Below are 24,655 nucleotides of genomic sequence, written 5' to 3'. Positions count from 1 at the left end.
ATGCTGAAATTTCAGCTTTACCATCACAGGAATAAATAACATTTTAAAATATATACACACAGAAAACAGTTATATACATTTTATAACCGCAAAATGTAATATTTCACAATATTATTCGAAACTTTTGACCACCAGGGTAAATAAATATAAAAATATGAATTAAATAATTTGGTAACATTTATTTTAAGGTGACAACATGTACTTACTATAGTAATAACAGTAAATTATGCATAATTACAAGTAACTACCCCTTAACCAAACCCTAACCATAACTCTACATGTAGTTAATTAATATGGTAACACTTTAGTTTAAGGTCCAATTCTCACGATTAACTAGTTGCTTATTAGTATGCATATTACTAGGATATTGGCGGTTTATTAACATATAAAGCACATATTAATGCCTTATTCTGCATGACCATATTCTACATCTAACACTAAACTAAAGTGTGATCATTAATATTACTCAGTACTTATTTAAGTACAAAGTAACTATGACACCTTAAAATAAAGTGTAACCAATGTATATAAAAAATGATGTGGGCAGAGTTTTAAAATGTGCATTACCTTAAAGGAGGTGGTTTGATTTTCAGATTGGTTTCTATTGTATGCAATTTGTATTGTTCATTTACAATCTTTATTAATGCATTTTGCTCATTTATAATTTTTTTTCAAAAGAAAAGCAAAGTATTTTGAAACTGTAATTGGTGTTGAAAAATGTTATGTATACTTTAACAGATATTCTTAACATTTTAATTTAAACATTTAAACATTTTAATCCACTTACTGCAATAATACCTGACTGCATAATCACTTGAAATGTCAACAGCAGGTAGTTCTGCAGGCTCAATTAATGTTCATAAATTATTGTTTTGCTCAATAATTATTTGGCAGAACAACAATCCAATGTTGTGACTTAAAATGCAGAATTACCAAACTCATCAGACTGCTTCACTCAGGTACATCATTAAAATTCCTCTAAACTGAGTTGGAGATTGCTTGTTCACTGTGCTGAATTCATTTTAGGCCACAACTGCTTTTAATGAGTCAGTGTTGCATATTCTCCTACATAAACAGTGAAGATTGACAGCTTTGGTACAGTCTGTCATGTTTGGCCCCAGAGGGTCAGGCCTCTTTGGGTTTACCCCTTGATAAATTTAGAAACATCCACCTGACACCCGAGACATGTCATAGCAACAGTGTCATCGTTCACCCTCAATCCAATGCTACTCTCAGACACAAACGACAGTATGATTGTGTTTAATGACTGCATAGTATATCTGATGAGAAGACACTGCCTCATAATTACTCATGATACCTAAAACAAGTGCTTCAACTGCTCAGACTGCTAGTTGGTGTCGTGCTTCAAGACACCTTTGAAATGTTTATGTACAACAAGCATTTATTATTATGGAGTTTCTAGATTTATGGAGGGGTTGACTGCATGGAGTTAGCATCACAAACACCATCCATCCTTATTGACAGTCTTTTAACCAATCAAATCACTTATATTTGTGAATCAACATCAAGGGATAACGGTCTCAAAATTTCTTAAAAATACAAAACTGCATTAAAAGATATATTTTTTTCAATGCAGAATACACATGTACACAGCTCATTCATGCATTAAATTATAGCTACAGATCCACTACTCTAAACTTTGGGGTCTCTAAACAAATGATTACTTTTATTCAGCACTAATGCATTAAATTGATCAAAAGTGATAATAAAGACTTTAACACTGTTACAAAAAAATAGTATTACAAATAAATATTGTTCTTTTGAACTTTCTATTCATCAAAGAATCGTGAAAAAGACAGGCTCCACAAAAATGGTAAGCAGCACAACTGTTTTCGAAATTGATAATAATTAGAAATGTTTCTTGAGCAGCAAATCAGCATTTTAAAATGATTTCTGAAGGATCATGTGACACTGAAGACTGAGTAATGATGCTGAAAATTCAGCTTTGCTGTCACAGTAATAAATTGCATTTTAAAATCTATTTAAATTGAAATTGAAATTGTAATAATATTTCACAATATAACTGTTTTACTGTTTTTTTTTTTTTGAACAAATAAATGCAGCGTTGGTGAGCATAAGGGACTTGCATTTTCTTATTGGTTCGGGCACTTTCACAAGGCAACATTTCAAAACAGAACAAAATGTGTTCATACAAGTCTTATAGAAATAAAACAAAACTTCCCCTCATTGGTCAGAATGTTATGATCTAAAGTTTAGCTCAGTTTAGTGACATTTCCAGATTGCAAGATGAAAATGAGGACTTTCATTACTTTTATAGCACCATGAGGATAAATATCAATTTATAATTAACAACATGATCATGACACACACAATAATATATACACTGTACAAAGCCAAGAAAAAACAAAGCCTGCCATATTCACACTGAAGTGAAATTATTTAAAAGGACAAACCTGGCTTCTAGTCAAATATGTCTCTAAATGTATTGGTCCGCCCGGCTCCGTTCAGCAGGGGTTACTGTGGCTGCACAGACGCTGAAGGCAAGAACTAAATTGGATCTGCTTTGTGTCGGCACCGCAGTTATCCTGCAGTGATAGCCGACCACTGCTATTGTCACCATCTAGGAAGCTAAGAGTAGTGCTGTGATATGATACCAAGTGTGACAGCTGAGGGACACAGTAGACTGTCCAAACACAAAAGCAACTTATTTCTGCCACTACATATTTTTTTCCTACAAATATCTGCTGTTGTGAGCAGCCTGCAGTCAGTTTTATGTATGCTATTTATGCCAAAGAAACCAATGTAATGTTCAGCGTGGAAGCTCTTGGAGGTCTGTTTTCTGGTTTCCTCGTGGCTGGAGTGACAGATGTTCTCAGTAGGGGGTGCTGTTTTACTGTTCTACGACCTGATGCAGATGTTGCAGGAATTGGGAATGCACAGAGCCACCTGTTCATCTCAGATTCTGAACTAGAAGAAGGAAACTATGACACGGTCAGTCAGCACACCTGACCTCTGTCTGTGAGCAAAGGCCGAGTGCCATAAAGTTGGTCTGTTCCATCAGAACAACAGAACAGAGCAGTTGTGGCCCATTTTAGCTCAGTTATGAGCACACATGCTAACACAAATAAACATACATTATATATTCAAACTTACAAAACAAAACACTGGACATACATTAGACCCAGACCCAAATGTTGTCATTATTATCCTTATTAATAATAATAATAATAGTAATAATAATAATAATGACGATAATAATTAAAAGTGTTAATATATAGGCTATATATATATAAACACTTTTAATTAACAGTAGTCAGCATTTGAAGTGGATCAAAAAAGTTAATCAAAACTGTCCTAAGACAAGAACGGGTATTGTTCAAAATTAATGTATAACTTTGATGAAAGGTTTTGATCCACATCAAATGTTGACTACTGTATATATATGGCATAGAATTACAGCTTAGAGGCACAAATGTTTAGTGTCATCAAAATTATGCCATTTATATTTATATAACTTTTTGAAAAAATGATATGAATAATTTTCACAAAATACATAGGCTATGTGACCTTGGACCACAAAACCAGTCACATGGGTAATTTTTTTAAAATTGAGATTTATACATAACCTGAAGGCTGAATAAATATACTTTCCATTGATGTATGTTTTTTTAGGATAGGACAATATTTGGCTGAGATATACTATTTGAAAATCTGGAATCTGAGGGTGCAAAAAAATCATAACATTGAGAAAATCACCTTTAAAGTTGTTGCGATTTTGCTGCATTCACTCAAAATAAATGTTTTATATATTTACGGTAGGAAATTAACAAAATATCTTCATGGAACATGATCTTTACTTAATATCCTAATGATTTTTGTCAAAAAAGAAAAATCAATAATTTTGAGCCATATAATGTACTGTTGGCTATTGCCACAAATATATCCGTGCGACTTATGACTGGTTTTGTGATCCAGGGTCACATATTTAAAAATGAAAAAAAGTCTTTGTTTTAAATATCTTAGCTTAGACATGAAATACATTTTATTTTAATCTTTTTATCATGATTTTTTTTTTTTTTTAATAGTGTAAGATTGAAAGTCTGGGCCTGGGACAGGGGTAAAACAATAACATCTATGAATAAAAGTCAAATGGAAAATAACAAAAACAATGTGATGGCATGGTCAAAATTTTAATATGACCTTCATAAATCAGTGAAAAGTCTTTGAGTTTAAAAAAAAAAAAAAAAAAAAAAGAAACACCCACATACATATCACCATTACCAAACATGTGCGAAATAATCAGCAACATCCCATCATTAATTCAGTTAAATATAAATAAGAAAGCTTAGGAGATCATACTGTAAGAAATAAATCCATAGAAAGGGTACTGCTAATGTTCTGCCATGTTCTGATCTTGTTTACACCTAAATCACAATGCAGTGCAACATTCAAAATATGGGTAAAACACGTGAAAAATCAATGCAGAAAATGATTACACATACACAATGCAACATTTGGTGATTCAGCCCTCAGAATACAAATATTCAGCTCCACAGTGACCACAGTAGATGCTACACACCTCAGCAGAAATGTTAACTAAAAGAACAAGCTACTGACAACAAGGGAGACTTAATAAACGAAACAAATCCCTATTTGAGAGCATTTGTGATAGAGAGATGGCAAAAGAAAGAGAGAGCAAAGAGAGAGAGGGAGGAAGAGGGCAGGTGTGTAGTTTGGACTAGGGCTGCTCCACCATTCTCAGCCATCTGATCCCTGTAATTGGATTTCCTGCACTTGGCCAGCCAGCACTGAGCATCAAGAGTGTGCCACTGTTCTTGGGGAGCGTTTCGCTTTAGTGTGTGCTTGTTTGTATGTGTGTGGACCGCTCCGCTGTCCACAACTGAGGGCATCTGTGGACTGCTGCTCTTGCATTCACAAGGAAAACTAAACAAAATCAACAAGCCAAACTGCATGACAGTGAAAAAGTGGGTTTGTGTTTATATGGGTGTATTATATCGCCCGCCAAACTGGCTGAGAGTAGATCTACCAAACCAACACAGCAGTTATGGCCCGATGCATTTCAAGATACCACATAAATTACTTTTATACAGATGGTGAATGCTAATTTACAATAGGATATGGTATCTGCATTGTCAAAGGAAATTATAATGCACTAAATCAGAATTTTCTTTAAAGTCCCCCTGTGGTGAAAATCAAGCTTTTAATGTTGTTTATATGTCTCATTATATTTGATGTTTTTAATATGCTTTAAGACAAACCAGGTGCAAATTCATGTCAACACCATTGCCAAGAATTTTCTCTTTAAAACTGCAGTGAAAAACTGTCTCAAAAACACGGTTTGAAATTGCTGGTGTTTTTGACGTCACAAACTACCTTGTAACCAATCACATCAACAGGCTTTAGCATATCATATGCTCTGAAGCAGGGGAGTCTCGAGAGATGCCAGGTTATCCCAGTATATTTTTAACATTAGCAACACATTATTAGCTGTTTGATAATGTGTAGTCAAGCAAAAGGCTAATCATATTAATTACCATTATGTGTCCTTCGTTGTAAAGAGTGATACCATTGTGCAGCCTTTACCTTAGTAAATTGGCCGAGTCTCTGAACTGGTGTGAGTGAGTGGAGGCGGGGCTAATTTACATATTCATGTCTCCACGTATACTATTTATAAAATATATATATATATATTTTTACGTGTAAACTGAGAAGGGTCATAGCACTTGCATATTGTTGTCCTACTGTATTGCTTCTATTGTTCTCATTTGTAAGTCGCTTTGGATAAAAGCGTCTGCTAAATGAATAAATGTAAATGTAATGTAAATATACTAAATGAAGCAAGGGTTTAGAGTTAAATTCAACCTATTTTAAAGTATGAAGAATCTATTTCCCCCCCAAAAAAACTTTAATATGTCATTTTGGTGATCAAAGATGAGTTTTAAGGAATAAAATGATTGACTACAGGGGGACTTTAAACCAAGCTAAGTACAGCCAAAGAACATTTAAAAGAATAGCTCTCCCAAAAATGAACGTTTTAACTGTTTTTGTACATTTTCGTTGTTGTAAATAAAACAAACACTTTATATTAAGTGTCTTTAACTACTATGTACTAACATTTAAAATAATAATTTGATACAATGCATTTATTGTGTACACACGTTTTTGCATTGTATTTATATATATAAAAAAAACACCTGCATGTAATTACAGCTGTAATTAATTATGTAAATAACGTCTACAATTACACTACTGAACCTTCCCTAACCCCTTAATCCACCCATAAACCCACCCATACCACCAAACTTATCCCTAAACTTACCAGCATCCCACTTCAATAGCAGCAAAAGTGTTTTGCAATACAACATGAACACAATAAATACATTATCCATAACAATTATTATTTGTTGATGCAAAGTTAAAGCCACATCAAAGTGTGACCGAACGAAGTGTCCTTTGTTTTACAAGATTATTTCTTTTTTTTTTTTTTACTTCCAAATTTAATGTTTAATTCAACATTTTACTTGACAAATCTATGACAAATTATTCTGAATGAAAATTGTTTCTACACTAAATGCTTTTCTGTGTACAATGAAAGTCAGTTGGGTCCACTGGAACAACATTGGAACTCATTAAATTTCATTATCAGGACAAAAAACACTGGAACATTTTTCAAAATATCTTCTATAGAAAGAAAGTCCTACAGTTTTTGAAATACATGAGGTAGAGTAAATTTCATTTTTGGGTGAAAGGCAGTCGTATGCCTTTTACTTTTCTTTCTATTGCTTGTTTTCCAATGTAATGGAAATGAAAAATATTTCAGGGGTCTGGACCCCATCAATCGCTGATGCTTTTCTCATGTGTTTGTCAACGCATTTTGCGAGAGCTCTTGACTCTCACACAAGCCGTCAGGTGTTCTGCAGAGTCACATTGCCATTTCTCCCTCAGGCCCCCAGAGAGCCTCCACTTCATTAAAGATGCATCAAAGAGAGACTAAGGATCTTCTCAGCATCTGAGCCAACAGAGGATTCAAGCCATTTCCACATTCAGCCAAAAGCCCAGGCAGAGAGCTTTGCTCTGGACTAAAAAATAATAATGATACTTTTGGGAAGATCTGACAAGCCCAACAGCTATTTCCATGTCCAAAAAGTGTGATGTGTAGAAATGCAGTGGAGGCTGCCATGACTTATAATAAGCACTGGAGGAAAAGAGGCAGTCACAGAAAAGGCTCCCACTTGCTGTGCAATTTTTATGCGGCAAAGCCAAAAAATATCAAATTTTTGGGTTGGACCGACTGAGATTTTACCGTTCCAGTGTGCTAACCACAAAATATATTGCCTTTTAAAGAAAGTAACAGCACAATGGAATTAAATTTGAACATAAAAATATAGGAAACCACTGTAATTAAACACCAGTTTTCTTTGAAAACACAAGAAGAAGCAGTTAGACTGCATACATACTGTTTGAGTGAATCCAACTGAAAAGCTTGAAAGTATAAAACATGAATTGGTGAAGCTTAATAAATCATTTTAGTGGGGAAAAAGAGAAAGAAAGAGTTATAAGCTCAGTTATGCCTTGAAATCAGGCATGAATATTCAATGGTGGCTGATGTCAAGATTTCCTCAGCAGAGATGAGAGGGAGTGGCAGAGAGTGTTTGAGATGAAACAGAGTTGAAGCAGCAGATGTGGGCGTCCACCCATCATTCAATCATCCATCAAGAGGCTCTCTTTTCACTGGGTTAGTGCCAGAGTTACAGTAGGGAGATAGTGCAAGATAATGCCAAGAGAACAGCAGCAGAAAGACCGAAAGAGAGAGATATTAGAGATTAAACCAATCATGAATCGAAGGATTTTGGTTTAGAGGTCATTGGCAGTCAGCACTACATAGATGACATTTTGTTTTTTGAGGGTGTGCCGTGCAAAAAAAGCTTCATAATATTCCAAATGAAATGTACTTTTTACTCTTTTCTACAAGAAAGAAATTAATACTTTTATTCACCAAGGAGGCATTAAATGTAGGGAAGGTAATGTTTTTCATAAACACTTGTTTATGGTTACAGTAAGTTTCAACTTACTGGTTGAAACTCTCCTCACATCCTGATAGCAATCAATATTAGAAGTGGTCTAATGAGGTTTTCTTTTTTTTTTCTTTCTTTTTTTTTTTTTTTACATATATCTTTTGTGAAAGTCTCAGGACCAAAAAATCCAATCAGTAAAAAAGTATTCTCGTCGCTTCATTACATTACATTTGAACCAATGTAGTCACATGGACTATTTTAACATTGTCTTTCCTATCTTTCTGGGCCTTGAATGTTGCAATGACGTTGCTGCCTATGGCTGGTTCAGAAAGCTCTCGGATTTCATCAAAAATATCTTAATTTGTGTTCCGAAGATGAACGAAGTTCTTACGGGTTTGGAGCGTCATGAGTAATTAATGACAGAATTTTCATTTTTGGGTGAACTAACCCTTTAAGGCAGGTGTCACCAACCCTGCTCCTGGAGGGCTACTGTCCTGCAGACTTTAGGTCCAACCCTGTTCCAACACACCTGCCTGTAATTATCAAGCAACCCTGAACAGCTTGATTAGCTGGTCCAGGTGTGTTTGATTGGGGTTGGAGCTGAAATCTGCAGGACTGTAGCCCTCCAGGAGCAGGGTTGGTGACACCTGCTTTAAGGTAATTTAACACGGTCTCTCGTGATGCTTTGCAGACTGTTCTGGCTGTGTGCAATCATGTGTTTTGGAGGAGGCGTGGCTGTAAAGAGTGCTCTGAAGGCAGGGTGGGATCTTATGCTTTTTAAGCTAGCTTGCTATAGACTCTCCGAAACTGCCTAACCTATGTTTAAATGTAACAAAATTTCAGTAATTAATTGATACAAAAAGATTTCTATTTACATTTTTTTTTTAAAAGAATTTCTATTCATTAAAGAATCCTGATTTTTTTTTAAATCAACATTGATAACAACAATAAATATTTCCTGGGCACCAAATTAGCATATGGTATTAGAATGATTTCTGAAGGATCATGTGACAGAGTAATGGAGACTGTGAACTGAAGATATTAAAATGGAACCATATTTCAAAATATTAGTTTTTACAGTATTTTTGATCAAATAAATGCAGCATTGCTGAGCATAAGAGACTTATTTCAACAACAAAAAAATCTTACCCTAAAACTTTTGAACGGGAGTATATTTACAATTGAAGAATTTTTTTTACCACAATTAAAATAACACATTAAACTGCTTAGATCTATTAAAAATGTTTAATGGCTTTTGATTTATTTAACACAGTTAACACACTGTTACTGAATGTAACTTGACATTAAAACTGTCATTCTTTCTGTTCATGATCATCGGAACCATTTCAAGGGCACCAGCACGTGTGTTTAACACACAATAATAGCTACATTCACACTGCAAGAAAACCGGTTTCATTAAATAATTCATCATAATAATGCATAATTTGAGATTAATCACAATAATATTAGAGATACAATTATAGAAATATTCAATTTAAAGATGTAAATAATGCATAAAATGTTCAGTTAAAAAAACACACACTGCCCCAAGTCAGAATGCAGGGAGCAGCCAATCTAGATGTATGACTGAAATCAAACTCCCACTCGACAGTAACCCAACACGCTGCCCTCCACTCATTTCATGCTTCGAGTGGATTTCACTGGGCCTCAGTTTTGAGCCGTAACTGAAGAAAACCAGGCAGGCCAAAATAAGGAAGTAGGATTAGGAGTCAGGGCATAAATCGATGAGACATAATGGAAGGCTAGAAAAAAGGCGGAGAGCTTCAATTTCACAATCTGCTCCTCTGCCTACACACACACACAAGCGCACACACAACTGGCCCGAATACACTCTTAATCTCACACACAGGCCTGCAGCCAGGCCTGATTACTCTTCTTTTCAGAAAGGATTCATGCAGAAGGTGAATATCCAGCTTTAGAGAAAAGCTCTGGAGTGTTTACGCTGGGTGCCGCTGTAGATGACCCACCAGTGCGGTCGACAAGCTTAGACACAGAGGCTTAGACTCAGACACTGATACACACACAACAGCACACATGCACTCTTGAACCTCACTGTACGCTCTCAGGGGTGCACCAATCATTGCAACTTTCGAAGTTTGACCGCTCTCAACTTTTTGGAAGATAATCATTGTATTCTAACAGCTTTGTTTTGCTTGGCCACGGTGCAAAGAGGGAAAACTGTAGCCGCCATATGTAAAACAATGGCATTACGACTGAGTGGCAGTAGACTCAATGAACAGGCCAAAGGTAAGTGCTAATCCTAATTGTTTTGCAAAGTAAACGTGCTAGATTGACGTCTTTGACCATCATGCTTAGTTTAGATGTTCTTTAATGCAAGAACTCATGCCCTAATATCAGAGCCGATCCTGACCTCCCTGGGGCCCTAAGCAAAATTGTGTTAAGGGGCCCTTCTACCTGACCCATGAGCCATGTAAACAATTTGCCATTGCCACAAAGTCACACCTGACACCCCAGTGCTCCCACTACAATCCCCCCTCCTTTAACTAGTACTAATGAAAATGTAATTCCTGATATCAGAAATAGACATTGTTACTAGAAAAAGTACATTCTTAATATCAAGAATTCACATTTTAATTATTGATACCAAAAATGCATCCTGTGAATGAATAAAAGCTAAAATGGTTTGCCATAGCATCACTGTGTTTTAAATGATAAAAGCAATACTTGATACTTAATGGTTATTTTTTATTGAGGGATGTGCATCCATATTGACCAGTATGTCCAGCAAATCAACATTTTAAATGCAATATATCCTATAAATCAATAGTCAATGCCAATACATTGCTTTCCATCTTGCTTTATTGCTTTGTAACTAAACTGACTAGGAGACTAGATAATCATTGTCTTGTTTTAAAAGTATGTGCGCATGAACGCATGTTAACGTGCAATGCGGTTATCTTTTCCGAGCTGCAGTTTATAAACAAACACCGTTGCCCTTTGTCGTTTATCAAACGTAATAAATAGTTGTATTTCACTCTCACTTTTTTTTTTGTCAGGCACAAAGTCACAGAACACAGCCCTGTAAGTGGCCGGCATTAGCAAGCAAGACACAGACAAACCAAAAGATGCACTGCCCATGGGTTAGGCAGACAGACAGACTAGAGAGAGATGCACATTACTCTTCTTTGCTGACATAAAACTTGGAGAGGAGAGAACACAAGTCTACCTAATTGCTGTTCCCGCAATTCACTCGCAGGAGACTTGAGCAAAAGTCTCCATTTAATATGGCATTCTAGAAGAAATACTTAAAAAATTAATGTGAGCTTATTTCTTTTCAGTTCCCCTTTCACTTATACACTGACCCTCTAGCTGAGTAAAGCTTCTGATTGAGAGCTGCATATGGAAAGTCAGCCCATCTGTCATGTCAAGACCCTCCGTGATCTCTGGCGCCAATAACCTTCTGCTCTCTGGAGAATCTGCTCACTGCTGGGGCAAAACAAGCTAATGCCTTCCTGTTTCCTCCATATTCTGATCATGCCAGACCCATTCAGGGCCACTTTGTATGCATCCGTGCCCAGCTAGCAGCACAAACACTCAGAAAGGGAAGTGCTGTCTTCTCCACAGAAAAACCTACATACTTTTACATGTGCTGTATGCATAATGCCCAGTTGGCCGTCTTTCCTTGCACTCCTTCATCAAGTGATTGATGTTTTGCTGTCACCATCCTCCGAGAAAGCACTAAGCGAGTTGCCGTTCTCTCTGCTCTGTCTCACCTAAAGCATTTTTTCCCTATTTTTATTTAAAAAAGGAGGGAAGAGAACAAGATTTGCTTCTCCTCACAGTCCAAAGGAAGGGTAAGGCAGTAGGGTGTAAAAATAATAGGTTATGTATGGATTCAGGAATGTGTGTAAATGAGCAAGCAGTTAATGTGATGTCCTCTGCCTCACCATAACCCTCGCGTTCCCTCGTGCCTCAGAGATGAGGACAGGGAGACTGCAGGAGGTTTGAATTTGACAAATGGTGCCACTAAGCAGCTTCCCTCTGTGTGCGTCTCCAGAGCCCTTGAGAGATACACCACTGCCTGGGGAGACGGCTGGAGAACACACTCCTGGCTCAGGATTGTGTGTATGTGAGAGTGTATTATAATATATAATATATAAAATGATATAATATAATATAAAAGAAAAGAACAAAATAAATAAATAATAAAATGAGTAAAATTAATAAAATAAAAAGTTATATTTTATAATATTTTACTAATACATTATGTAATATAATTTAATTAGTTGATTAATACCTGGATATTTCATAGTCAAGTTTTTAATATATAATATAATATAATATAATATAATATAATATAATATAATATAATATAATATAATATAATATAATATAATATAATATAATATAATATAATATAATATTTGTGTAGCTCTTATTTATTAATACTAACTGTTATATTGGCTGATTAATAGTCACTTATTGGATACTAAAATGTGCTCACATATTATAGTTTCAAATAGTTTCCATTTGATTCAAGTGAGACAAAAAGTAGTGAGTTGTTACTTGTGTAATCAGTCCATCCATTTTCACCAGGTTGATTCATTCAGGCCAATTTGCAGACCGGCTATGAACAAAATAGGCATGTATTAGGAAGCTGACAGGGCAATCAGCCAATCAGAGCAACAAGAAGACAATGTCACTGTGATTATCTAATGAACATGGATATGTCAATAGGATTCATCCATGTAAAATAAATTATTAAAAATGTTTAGATATATATACAGTATATATATATATATAATCTTCATTATTAGAAAGTGACTATGTAAATACTAAATCAGTCCTATTCTCTTTTTTGACCTTCAGTCTTGGTAAGACTGGAACAATTGACTGGTAAGAAACAGGAGACAAAGCACATAACAGCATTTAAAGATTTAGGCTACACAGACATTTGGGTAATGCATAACAGAGCGAAAAATCGTTTGACAACAATAAACCACTTCAGGAAACATGAAACACTGTATGCAACACAAGATTTATCCGCAATGGTGTATTTTTGCATTCTGGATTGCCTATTGTGCAGTAAACAGTGTGAAGACTAGAGGAAGCCAGCTCGGCTCATAGGTTGAAAACTCAATCTGCATGAAAGAGATTCGCCTCTTTTGCTGCCTTTTTTTTACCTAGAGAACAATTCAAATCCTCAGTTATGCTGCTTCATTATAATCTAGCCATTTTTTGAGGAGAAAAGGCTGTGAAATGTCAGTAAATAGACATTTACAAAGTCTGTTTTATTTCAGCTGTTTTCTTCTTCTTAAGCCACCATTTATACTCAACAGAGAACAATCAGAAGAACATTTGAGGCGAATGTATGTATAGTAATCAGTGTTGCAAATAGACTTAAACACAATAGCCAGACACTGAAGTCCACCAGCAGATATAATGAAAGAGGACAGGCTTCATGCACTGATCCTGGTGGTACAGGAAGTGCCTGCTCAGCACTTCTTCTTTTCAAACTTTACACTTCACAGGTGTCTGTGTGTGTGTGCATAACCATGGGATTCAGACGAGTAGCGGGACAGACAGACACAGAGAAAGGGATAAAAAAGAGGGAGAAACAAAGACAACATGAACCAGGCTCCTACATTTTAACTCCAGACGGATGAAATCAGTGTTTCCAAGGTTTTCCAGAAAGACACCATAGGGAGCGGAGGTCTTGAAGTAAAAAGAGATGTCAGCACTTGTTTCTCCTTGAAAAGTGGAGAAATGCAGGTACGAAGATGGCGTGTTGAAGGATGCTGCATTCCAGTAGCTTCCTATAAAACAGACCAGAGAACAGGCTGAAGGTAAGTTTCAACAGTTCTGCTTCTGAAGTTTACAGTCAAAGTCCTTTTTATCCAATATCTCAACCTGAACCACATTAAACCACCATGAAATTCACAACAGCCAAGCTTTAGCTGACACAAAAAGAATTATTGTATTCTGTGATTCTGTATTCTACACACTGGCCAGTCTTCAGAGGTCTCGTGTACTCAAAAAACCATTTGAGAAATGACCTGTATCATCAAAAAACACTTAGGAGGAAACCACCAAACAACAGAAAAACAACAATTCAATCATACAAGTCAACTCTTGTCAAAATTCTGAGTGGAAAGTACAGATTTTAGGGCTTTAGTTAGTTCCTGCCATTACTGCGTTGAGTGCTGTGTATGTAACCGTATATGTATACGTCTGTAGGGGAATAGAGAGTGTACGATGCCCAAGAGACATTTCAAAGCCAGCTTGCCAACATCTCCCCTTTCCGATAGCTCTCGTGGTTTGACCCCCACCCATCGTGTAATAGAGGCTCGCCGAATCCTCACTTATCTGAGTGGAAGAGACAAAAATAAAGTGCCATTTCACTCAAAGATGATGAGTAGTGCATTTTTCAGGTAAGGTGGTATTTTAGGTGATAGCTGAGCTGAGGGATAAAGTTAGAGATGACTCAAAATCAAACACAGGTTTGAGGTATAAGCTTATGTTTAGCTGGAATATCTCCAGGGCTTTGCAGTGGACAGTTATTGTACATTCTGTAGCTGGTATTAGCATGTGGGTGCATGTGTGGGAGATAACATGCCAGCTCATTCTGATGAAATATCTCCTTGTGCAATTAAAAAATAACATTTGCCACACTACATTCAGGCGTTTACTTTCTGTTGACAAATATGCTGTTTTGGCAGCTTAACATGCTCTAAGAAATTATATTCACCTGCGATCCATCTGAAAAAAAAAAAAAAAAAAATCTGTAATTCTATAAAGAAAAATAAATACATAAAATCAATCAGATCCAAACAAGCCTGGAAATTCATGCTGTCTTGAGCTGATCTTTTCAGCAGGGACTGTTTATAGGCACTTCCTTCCCATATTCAACACTGCCATAATAAATGAGCTATTGACTAATGAATGAAATATTCTATATTACTAAAATATTTTTGCTCAGCTACTGGCTAAATGCTAAACCACTACCACAGAGTGACAGACACAGACACACTCCCATTAATAATGACTGAGATCAGATTTATCCCTAGACATTTACTGTGACTCATGTGCTTTAAATCAGAAGGATAAACTACTTTAGCTCTCTCTGCTCTAATGTTGTGCACAAAACAGACCTGTATGGAGAAGAGGAGAACAGAAGAGAGAGAAAGGAGGGGGGGAAAGAGAATGTGATGGAGAGGAACACTGCGACAACAGACCGGAGAGATATTAGAGGATGATGTCACCTCAAGGCAGATGGAAACAAAGAGAAACAGACAGAGCAAGACCAGAGTAAAGTTTTATTCAAAGCATCAATTCTTTTTTTGCAGATAGGGAGACTGCTGAAACTTCTTATAATTGGTTCTAGCCAATGAGTCAAGGTTTAGCTGGTTAGCATCAGCAGGAACTATAACAGCATACAAAAAGCATATTTTTTCATTGACAACCATTCAAAAGCAGCCATGCATTCTGACGCAACACATACATGTTGTACGTATCCTTGACCTTAAAGCTGACAGTATCATATTTCATATGCATATTAATAAGGCCTCTAAATTGATGATAAAACCTTTGCTGAAAATCCTGTTGCCTTCTGCCATCTGATTGATAATTCTTACAGTTTTAGCAAGTTAAACTACTTTCAGTATCATTTTAAATGTCCACCTTCGGGTTGTGGTACAGGTGTAAACCTGTATGATACATATGATACAATAGGCTTTTAAGGAACATTTATTTGTACATATCTCAATCATCCTTGTATTGCATTGCTTTATATGTTTTGCTCCCACAATAAAAACTAGAGAGCTTTGATCATTGAACTACTAAAGCATTTAAATATCATCTTACTAAGACCAGGGTTCCCACACCTTGGTTAACTTCAAATTCAAGGACCTTTCAAGGACTTTCCAGGTCCAATACCCTCAAATTCAAGGACTTAATGTGGGGACACATTTGTTGTGTCCAACAACAAATGTTGAGGTACCATCGTAGTTTCATGCACGCGTGAACGTCATGGTGACGTACAACGTACACTTATCGTAACCAGGGTTTTTCCTGGCTCAAAATGAGGCGGAGGTGGTAAAATCCTAATAATGTACTTTAATAATAAGATAATTAAATGTGTATTTTTTGTAGATCATCATATAGCCGAATGTGTTTCCCACAGTATTTTTGTGTGTGGAGATTGGTACCTCTAGGGGGGTCGTGGGGCATGCCCCCCCGGAAGAAAATTTTGTACATTTTAAAGATAAATTCATTAATCTGGTGCATTTTGAGTCCCCCGAATCCACTGTTAAAAATAAATAATCCACCCGCAAACCGCCCATATTCTTTGATTTAGATATCTGCATCTGATCATCACATTACAATTATTCAAATTCAAATTTAAATTCTTAAATAAAAGTTCTTCTTTTGGCAAAATTACATTTCCTTAATAGCCTAAACAGAGGCTTTACTCCCTTCAAACTTAAATTGTCAATGTTTTATTACATCACTGTTTGAAAACACAAATGTTTTGTACCTTTATAAAGGGCATTTTTCCCCTAATTTTATTAAATGTTTGCTCCATCTTTCATTTCAAATTCTTAAATTTGATCAATATATTCAATTAAAATAATAAGACACTAGGCTGTTACCAATCAAATAATTTACAATGAAAAATTATAACTGTCTTGGATTATTTTAAATATTTTTGAATATACAAATAAGGAATGTTGAAAAGAATACTTTGAAACTAAACCGCCAGTAGGAGGCGGCAGGTGACCGTCTTAATGAGCGAGTCATTGAGTCATTCATTCAAACGATTCGTTCAAACGGCTGATTCATTCAGAATGAGGCAGTTTAGAATGGGTAATTGAATCTTTGACTCAACCGATTCGTTCAAAACGCTGAATCATTCAGTAATGAAACAAGTGTTGCTGTGAGATGCGCGATGGTTTTGCTGTGATCTCTGTTTGGAACTATTTTCGCAGCAGAAACAGAACAAAAACAGTCATTACGTCTAAAATGTAAGTCTCGGTTTCAATCTTGATGGCATTCAGGAAAACAGCTCTCTGGTCGTGTGTAGCCTAGGCTATATATTGTTTCTTAACTATAATATGTTATAAATAACTGCGCGAGTCTCAACAGCGCAACTTTGTTACCGTCAGTAGGCCTACATTAATTAATGTTTAATTGACGGAGGCGGCCACCTCATAATTCTCTATGCAGGAAAAACCCTGAACGTAACGCGTAAATGCGCTTAACTAGTGTAAATCTAGCAAGCTAGTATGCATAGGCCATGAAGTTTTGGCGAAATAACACATTAGGGGACCGGAGTGAATATGGAATTTTTTTCCAGAAAACTTATTGCACAAAATAAATTCAAGCACTTTCAAGGACCTGTCTCTATTTATGTTTATTTTCAAAAACTTTCCAGGGCCTTGAAAACATTTTTTCAGATTCACAAACTTTCTAGGATTTCAAGGACCCGTGGGAACCCTGTAAGACATATAATTGGGCAAAATAGTCAAGCCACCTTCATTTATACTGCTCTTTATACAATACAGCTTGTTTCAAAGCAGGTTTACAGTGATGACAGGAAAATTATTCAATGATGCAAACCAGAGTTAATTTCGGCTGTACAGCAGCTCTAAAAGAAAATAGTGTCATTGTTCAGGTGAAGTCAGTTCAGTGTTGATTCAGTTCCGTTTTAAAGATCATCAGTTATTAAATGAGCTCATTTAATCTATAATGCAGTTCTGGGATAGTCGTAGTTAGAGAGTCAGACTGGTAACTTGAAGGTTGTGGGTTTGATTCTCAATACTGGCAGGAAATAACTGACTAACCCCCAATCGCTCCCCGGGCGCCACAGCAAAATGGCTGCCTACTGCTCTGGGTGTGTGTGCCCACGGTTTGCAATATGTGTGTGTGTGTTCACTACTCATTACTAATGTGTGTGCACTAACTTGGATGGGTTCCATGCAGAGGACAAATTCGGAGTATGGGTTACCATTCTTTGGCTTCAAATGTCACTTGTAGAAAACAAACAAACAAACAGTGATGCCATCGTCCAGCTCAGTTCAGTTCTCATCCAATAGTGTCAGTGCAGTCAAATCAATAATATTGTTGAATATTCAGTGTCCCCAACTAAGCAAGCCAAAAGCAGTGGCAAGGAACCCAAACTCCATCAGGTGACAGAATGGAGAGAAAAAAAAAAAAACCTTGGGAGAAACCAGGCTCAGTCCTGGGGCCAGTTCTCCTCTGGCCAACGAACGGACATGGTGTGTTTATGATTCAGGCAGCATTACAAGTCAGAAAAAAAATCACATTGATTTACATTGCAAGCTGTCAGAATTTCATCTAATGTATTGACCATATGAATATCAGCAACTGCACCAAAATGCATATTTTCTCTTAGTTTGGATCTCTCAATAAAAGTGTGAGCTTCATATTCTCCTATATAATACAATATGAGCCATAAAAGCCTGATGCATCAAATATGATACTCAACAAAAAACTTATTTAAAAAATATATATATTTTGTTTAAAAGTTCAATAAACTTCCATAAAAAAAAAAGGATTTGTTTGACTTTTATATTATGATGTACAGGTTTAAATTTTAAGGGACACTTTTAACAATTAAATTAAAAATATAATTTACTCCCCCTCATGTCATTTCAAACCTATATGACATTTTTTTCTTCTGATGTGGAACATGAAAGTTCTTGAATGCTTTCAACATTAACTCAAGAACCACTGACATTCAGTCTTCATGAGTGATTCATTCAAATTAACTGGCTCATAACAATTTGTTGTGTATTGTTCAGTACTGTTCATGTTGTAAGAACATGCAATAGAAAGACAATGCAACAGAAAGATGCTTCATCAACTGTCTTTGTATCCATATCACATAAATTCAGACTGCAAGTGGCTGAATTTCTGCAGATTACCTGCAAAAAATGTTCACTCCACCAGCACTGAATGCAAGGTCCCCTTCTTTTTCTTCCCCACAGCCTCCTATATTCCATAATTCTCTTGTATGCTTTATACAAACAAAAACTTTGTAAACTTCACCCTTTACTGCTGGGAATAAATCACCAATGTGTTTCTGTGGTCTGAGGTAGGAGGAGAACCGGAGACGTCCACGCAGTCATAAGGTAGTCTGTGCTTATCACAGCAGCACAGGAACAGCTCTTTTATTCAAGCTTGCTGAATGTAAGACTCTCAGTCTGTCTTTAAAGCTCCATCCATTAACACCCAATGTTCTAGCGCATACTCTTTTAATTATTCACCGATTTGCAGAATATTCAACGAGAGCTGGTGAAATTTTGGAATGACTTGGACGTTTTTAAAACAGGCTAATACGTGTGGCTGATGGAGGCTGATTAAATATGGCTCCTGCAAAAGGCAGCGAAACAATTCACAGCCATCGCTGTCCTTCCTCAGTGAAGGATTACAATCTTGTGTTCGAAATGGAATGTTACACTGATTGTTTCAAAGCATCTCAATTTCACGCGTGCCAATTCTGGTTAGGTTTCTTTTCTTTTCGTTTAAGAGTTTTGAGTGATGTCCAGATGTGATTATTTTGAACCAATTCAATACGATTTGGAGTGTTCTTGAACTGTGACAAAAGCGAATTAATGTTTGGACGTTCCTTGTGCATTTCACTTTAACAGAGTCAAGGACAAGGAGAGCAGAGGAATTCGGCTGTGAAGCACTTCAAAAAGCGGTCTGGTTTACATTGATGCATAACATCGAAAAAATAAGCTCTGGATTCAAAGAAAGCTTAGTCTCCTGACTCTGCTTTAGATTCTGCATCTGTACTCCTTTCAACAACAGCCAACAGTAAGAGATGGTGTACACATGCAAAGTCCATCTCAGATGACAAATGCATGCTGATTATTAATACGCTGACTGAGTATTACTGGTTGCCAAATGTTTCTTTCAGCTACAGTACGCCAAAGAGGCAAAATTCTTTTTTTATATACAGCACAGAGAAAAACTGCTAACCGACATGAGTCATTGCTTTAGAGCAGGAGATTTGCCTTTAAATAGGGATGAAATAACAGATGTGGATATAAAACTAGAGGCAGTTCCAGGGCCAGTGCCAAATTCAGAGATGTTGCTGGTACTGTAGACTCCTCACACATACAGTATATAAAAACCTAAACCAATTTTTTTTATTGTATTCATAATACATGCCAATATAATAAATAAAATGAAATAAATCAAACTAATTGAATGATAATTATAAATTGAATGCATGAATTGTATATATTTTCATTACAGGGATATTTCACCGCTGGAAAGATGAATGTGTATTTAAATTGGGTAATTTATGTAGTAGAAATGTGAAATTATTTTAGAAGTTGGTGCCTCCTAGACTGAGAAAAGCCATAAAAATGTATTTTTGGCTCATGTGGATGAAAGACAACAAATCCCAGAATGCACTTGCTTCGCTGCCCTACGAGGCCTTTACCAAGCCACGCCTACCGGTTACAGAGGGCAGTATTGGAAGAAATTATACAACTAGGCTACTAGTTGACTCGAAACTGAAAAGACGGCATTTATCGTGAGATCGCACCCCCTATGGGCGGGTTGAAAACATGCGGAACGAGCTCCTACTACTGGCTGTAGTCTCTAGCCTCTGGCCAAAAAAGCCTCCGATGACGCAAAATGACGATTTTTGCATCATCGGAGGTTTTTTTCCAGACACACAATAGAGAAATCTCTCGTCTCAGGGGGACATGAGGGAGGGAAGCACGGTCATTCGAAAATACTACCAGGTTTCTACTGATACAAAGCTTAATGCTAATCGATGAAGTAGGCTATCCCTTTAAAACAAAAAATTATATAATACTGTATTCAATTAAAATAATATTAATCTAACATAACTATATAATAATAAAAAATAATGATAATGATAAACAATGAATAAATAAATAGTTCCTTAACCCCTTGGTTCTCACATGATGTGAGATGTAAAAACTTTCTATTCATTAAAGAATCCTGAAAACTTTCTACAAAAAGTGTTTCTGCGGCACCAATTCATCATATTAGAATGATTTCTGAAGGATCATGTGACACTAAAGACTGAAGTAATGATGCTGAAAATTTTGCTTTGCCATCACAGAAATAAATGACATTTTATATAATATATTTAAATAAAAAAGTTATTTTAAATTGTTACAAATATATTGCTCTTTTTACTGTATTTTTGATCAAATAAACACAGCCTCTGTGAGCATAAGAGACGTCTTTAAAAAAAAAACATAAAAAAACAATTCATACTGACTCCAAACTTTTGAAGGATAGTGTATAGTTTTGTGACTCATGCAAAAATAAATAGCTGAATTCCAAAAAATAAAATTCCACAGCTTGGAAGTGTGTTTTGAAGTAAACAGTCTTCTATGACTGGACAAATGCAACAACTTACAATAAAAGGAGAGTATAAAAGCACTTCAATAGCTTCAAGTGGAGCAAAGTGCAGCGTTATCAGGTGACCTACAAACATACTGATGGCAATTCTGAAGCAGCTGCATCCTTTATAGTAAAGCACAGGTCTTTGTGTGCATGCAACAGTGGCTTACAAAAAGCCACATCAAGTGTTTTTATGCTGTGCTAAAGTACTATTAAACATTTAGCAACTGTGGTGTTTTGCAAAAGTGTTTATCAGGCGAAGGCCCAAAATATCTTACAAGAGAACACCATTTCCACAGTGAAGCTCTGCGATAACAGCATCTTGTTTTCTCTTCAGCAGGGACAGGAAGCGCTTGTCAGGACAGAAGGGAAGATGGATGATACAACATACAGTAAACAACCTGCAGCCTTCAGCCAGGAAAGTGGAATTTGGAAAATTGTTCACCCTGCAATGTGACGCAAAGCTGCCGTGCAGTGGCTGAAGGTCCACATGAGAGTGAATGGCCATGACAGTTCTAGAAATAAAGTTTTTTTTTACAGCTTTTTTGACTCAAGTTTTCTTAAAATTACTTGACAATTCATAGCCAAAGCATCTTAAAGGTCCCGTTCTTCGTGATCCCATGTTTCAAACTTTAGTTAGTGTGTAATGTTGTTGTTAGAGTATAAATAATATCTGTAAAATTATAAAGCTCAAAGTTCAATGCTAAGCGAGATATTTTATTTAACAGAAGACGCCTACAGCGAACGGCCGATTTGGACTACATCCCTCTACTTCCTTCTTTAATGACGTCACTAGAACAGTTTTTTGACTAACCTCCGCCCACAGGAATACACAAAAAAGGGGGCGTGGTCTTGTTGCGCTCCCACGGAGAAGAGGAAGAGTTGCGTTTGTAGAGTGTGTTTGTCGCCATGTCGTCGAGACGCTGTTATTTTCATCCCGAGTCAAATCACCTGATGAGAATGTCTCCTCGTTGTAGGTGTTGTGTGGCTGGATGTATTAATCCACATAGCTCTCTCTATTTACTTCCGAAATCTGAGGCAACCAAGACGAGGTGGAATTATTTTGTTTTTAAAGAAAATGCTCCCTCAACTCTACCGAAATTCGATTATGTACTTGCGCACTTCTTATAACTTACTGTGTTTACTCAGCTCTTATGGTGATTTTCTGAAGTAAAACTGATGCTTCATCTTTTGTGTGATGTACAATAAACTTTATTAAACTCATCAGTATATGTTTGATCATCATTCGGACCTGGTCCGAAACAGCAGACTTGTAGGCTATTAATAGTGGATACATACAAGCAGATGACAAATACGTTATAACCGTAATTAAACTACTAAACTATACCTGTTCCATCTCTATACAGCACTCTGACTCTGTAGGCATTATTGTCCGACTCGAACTGAACACCGTTACTGAGAGTTTCTGATATTATCATCATTCCGTGAGGTGAAATTGTCCTGAGAGACTGAGCGCGAGCTCATGAAGCTCCGCCCCCTGTGCCGTCCAGCAGCAGCTTATTTGCATTTAAAGGGCACACACTAAAACGGTGCGTTTTTCTGAGCCCCAAAAAATGACAATTTAAACATGCTGTAAAAAATTATCTTTTGGGTATTTTGAGCTAAAACTTCACATACACACTCTGGGGACATCAGAGACTTATTTTACATCTTGTGAAAAGGGGCATAATACGGGACCTGTAATGGTAATGGGGCTTATAAACTGCACTGTAAAAGAATTATTGAAGTACGTTTTACAAGAAAATGGTATTTCAGTCTTTCTACTGTAAAATGTCATGTTTATTGAAGTACTTGCTGTTTCTTTGTGACATTTACTAGCAAAATCTGAAGTAAATCCTACTTCATTTTTTTTTTCAATGTGCCCCTTCAGAGGTATATTTCTCACCTTTAGCACCAACATAGATGTAGCTAAAGTGGCTTACTGGTTGAGGAAATAAATGAAGTGCCTCTCCAGTTGTTTTCCAGGGGATTTTCATTCTTCTGGGTTTTCACTTTAAGAAACAAAGGTAAGAAGCAGGTGGACTCTGAAGCCCTCAATGCTGTTTAGAAGGGGTGATAAGCAAACATGTGACAGACAGCTCATTTATCAGCAGCCCAGATGCTGTTTATCTTATACAGACCCCAGGAGTGTGACGGCTCTGAAATGTGTTAACAGGCGCCAAATGAGGGAAATGAGGTGGTCCAAATATGAACAGCCCAACTAAAGTCACAGGAAAGTCAGATGGGTTGATTCTCTGTTCAAGAAGGGTTCAGAAACATCAAGCCATCCAAACAACAAACAGAAACTCATTGATGGGTTCACTGATAAAAGCTTAACCTTTATAGATTATGTTCAAGGTTAATTTGACCTAAAACACGTTTTGGAATTGTCGAAAATACTGGTCATCTTAGCATGTTGTTCTTCAAATTGTGTGACTTATTTCTCAATTAGAATCATAAACATTCCTACAAAGTTTGGACACACTGAGGTGTGGTGGAATGTGTGTACAGTATTTCTATTATGATTGTGATGTTAGGTCTATTCGACTCACACATATGGTTAAGCACAAACGGAAATGGAGAGAGCACAATTTTTTTTTATTTAGGTAAAAAGTTAGAGTTAGGTTTTTTTGTAATGTATGAGTAGTATTAAAGGGGACCTATTATGCCTAAGATGTAAATAAGTCTCAGGTGTCTCCAGAATGTGTCTGTGAAGTTTCAAATAGGACATCATTAACATTTACTGTATGGACAAAAATAATATAAAACAAATCTTCTTTTGAATTGAAGAAGGAAAGAGACATTTTAAATTCTATTTTAAATCCCATATTTTAGATGTGGTCTAAATCTGTGTGTGTGCTAAGGTTATTGCACCACATTCTAATCAGTGGCATTCATGCATCTGCAACACATCTATATTCCCATCTTTTCGAACAAGACTTTTGAACTGCAGCTGTGATGAGAGTTCACTTGACTCAGTGTTTCCATTTTCGTGTTTGCATCTGAGCATGAGCAGTCATGACAGTAAAGCCAAATGCTCAGCGTGGGGTAAAGCAAAACACACACCAGTGTTTGATTCAACCCTCTTTCGTAATTGCAGCCGTGTTGATGCCACAGTGGTGAGTGGGCACACATTAGACCACTCCTGTGCCGGCTGGGTGATCACAAGCTCTCTCAGGCCTCTAATAAACAGTAGGCTCCATTGAGACCAAGCATAAAGGCCAGTCTTCGTCACACAT

General features: G+C 36.5%; 1 protein-coding gene across 2 annotated transcripts in view; it reads right to left on the bottom strand.

Annotated features, from left to right (window-relative positions):
* Positions 1–24,655, bottom strand: part of cntnap2a (contactin associated protein 2a) — a 386,613-nt gene that overhangs the window by 45,652 nt on the left and 316,306 nt on the right. For both annotated transcript variants that reach the window (XM_079862570.1, XM_079862571.1), the window contains exon 16: positions 13,646–13,816. In XM_079862570.1, the coding sequence (XP_079718696.1) occupies positions 13,646–13,816 (171 nt within the window). The remainder of the gene's footprint in view (positions 1–13,645; positions 13,817–24,655) is intronic.

Source organism: Squalius cephalus (assembly GCF_949319135.1).
Source record: "Squalius cephalus genome assembly, chromosome: 25".
Classification (NCBI taxonomy): domain Eukaryota; kingdom Metazoa; phylum Chordata; class Actinopteri; order Cypriniformes; family Leuciscidae; genus Squalius; species Squalius cephalus.
The sequence above is the reverse complement of the archived record's forward strand: the minus strand, read 5'-3'. Positions and strand labels throughout refer to the sequence as shown.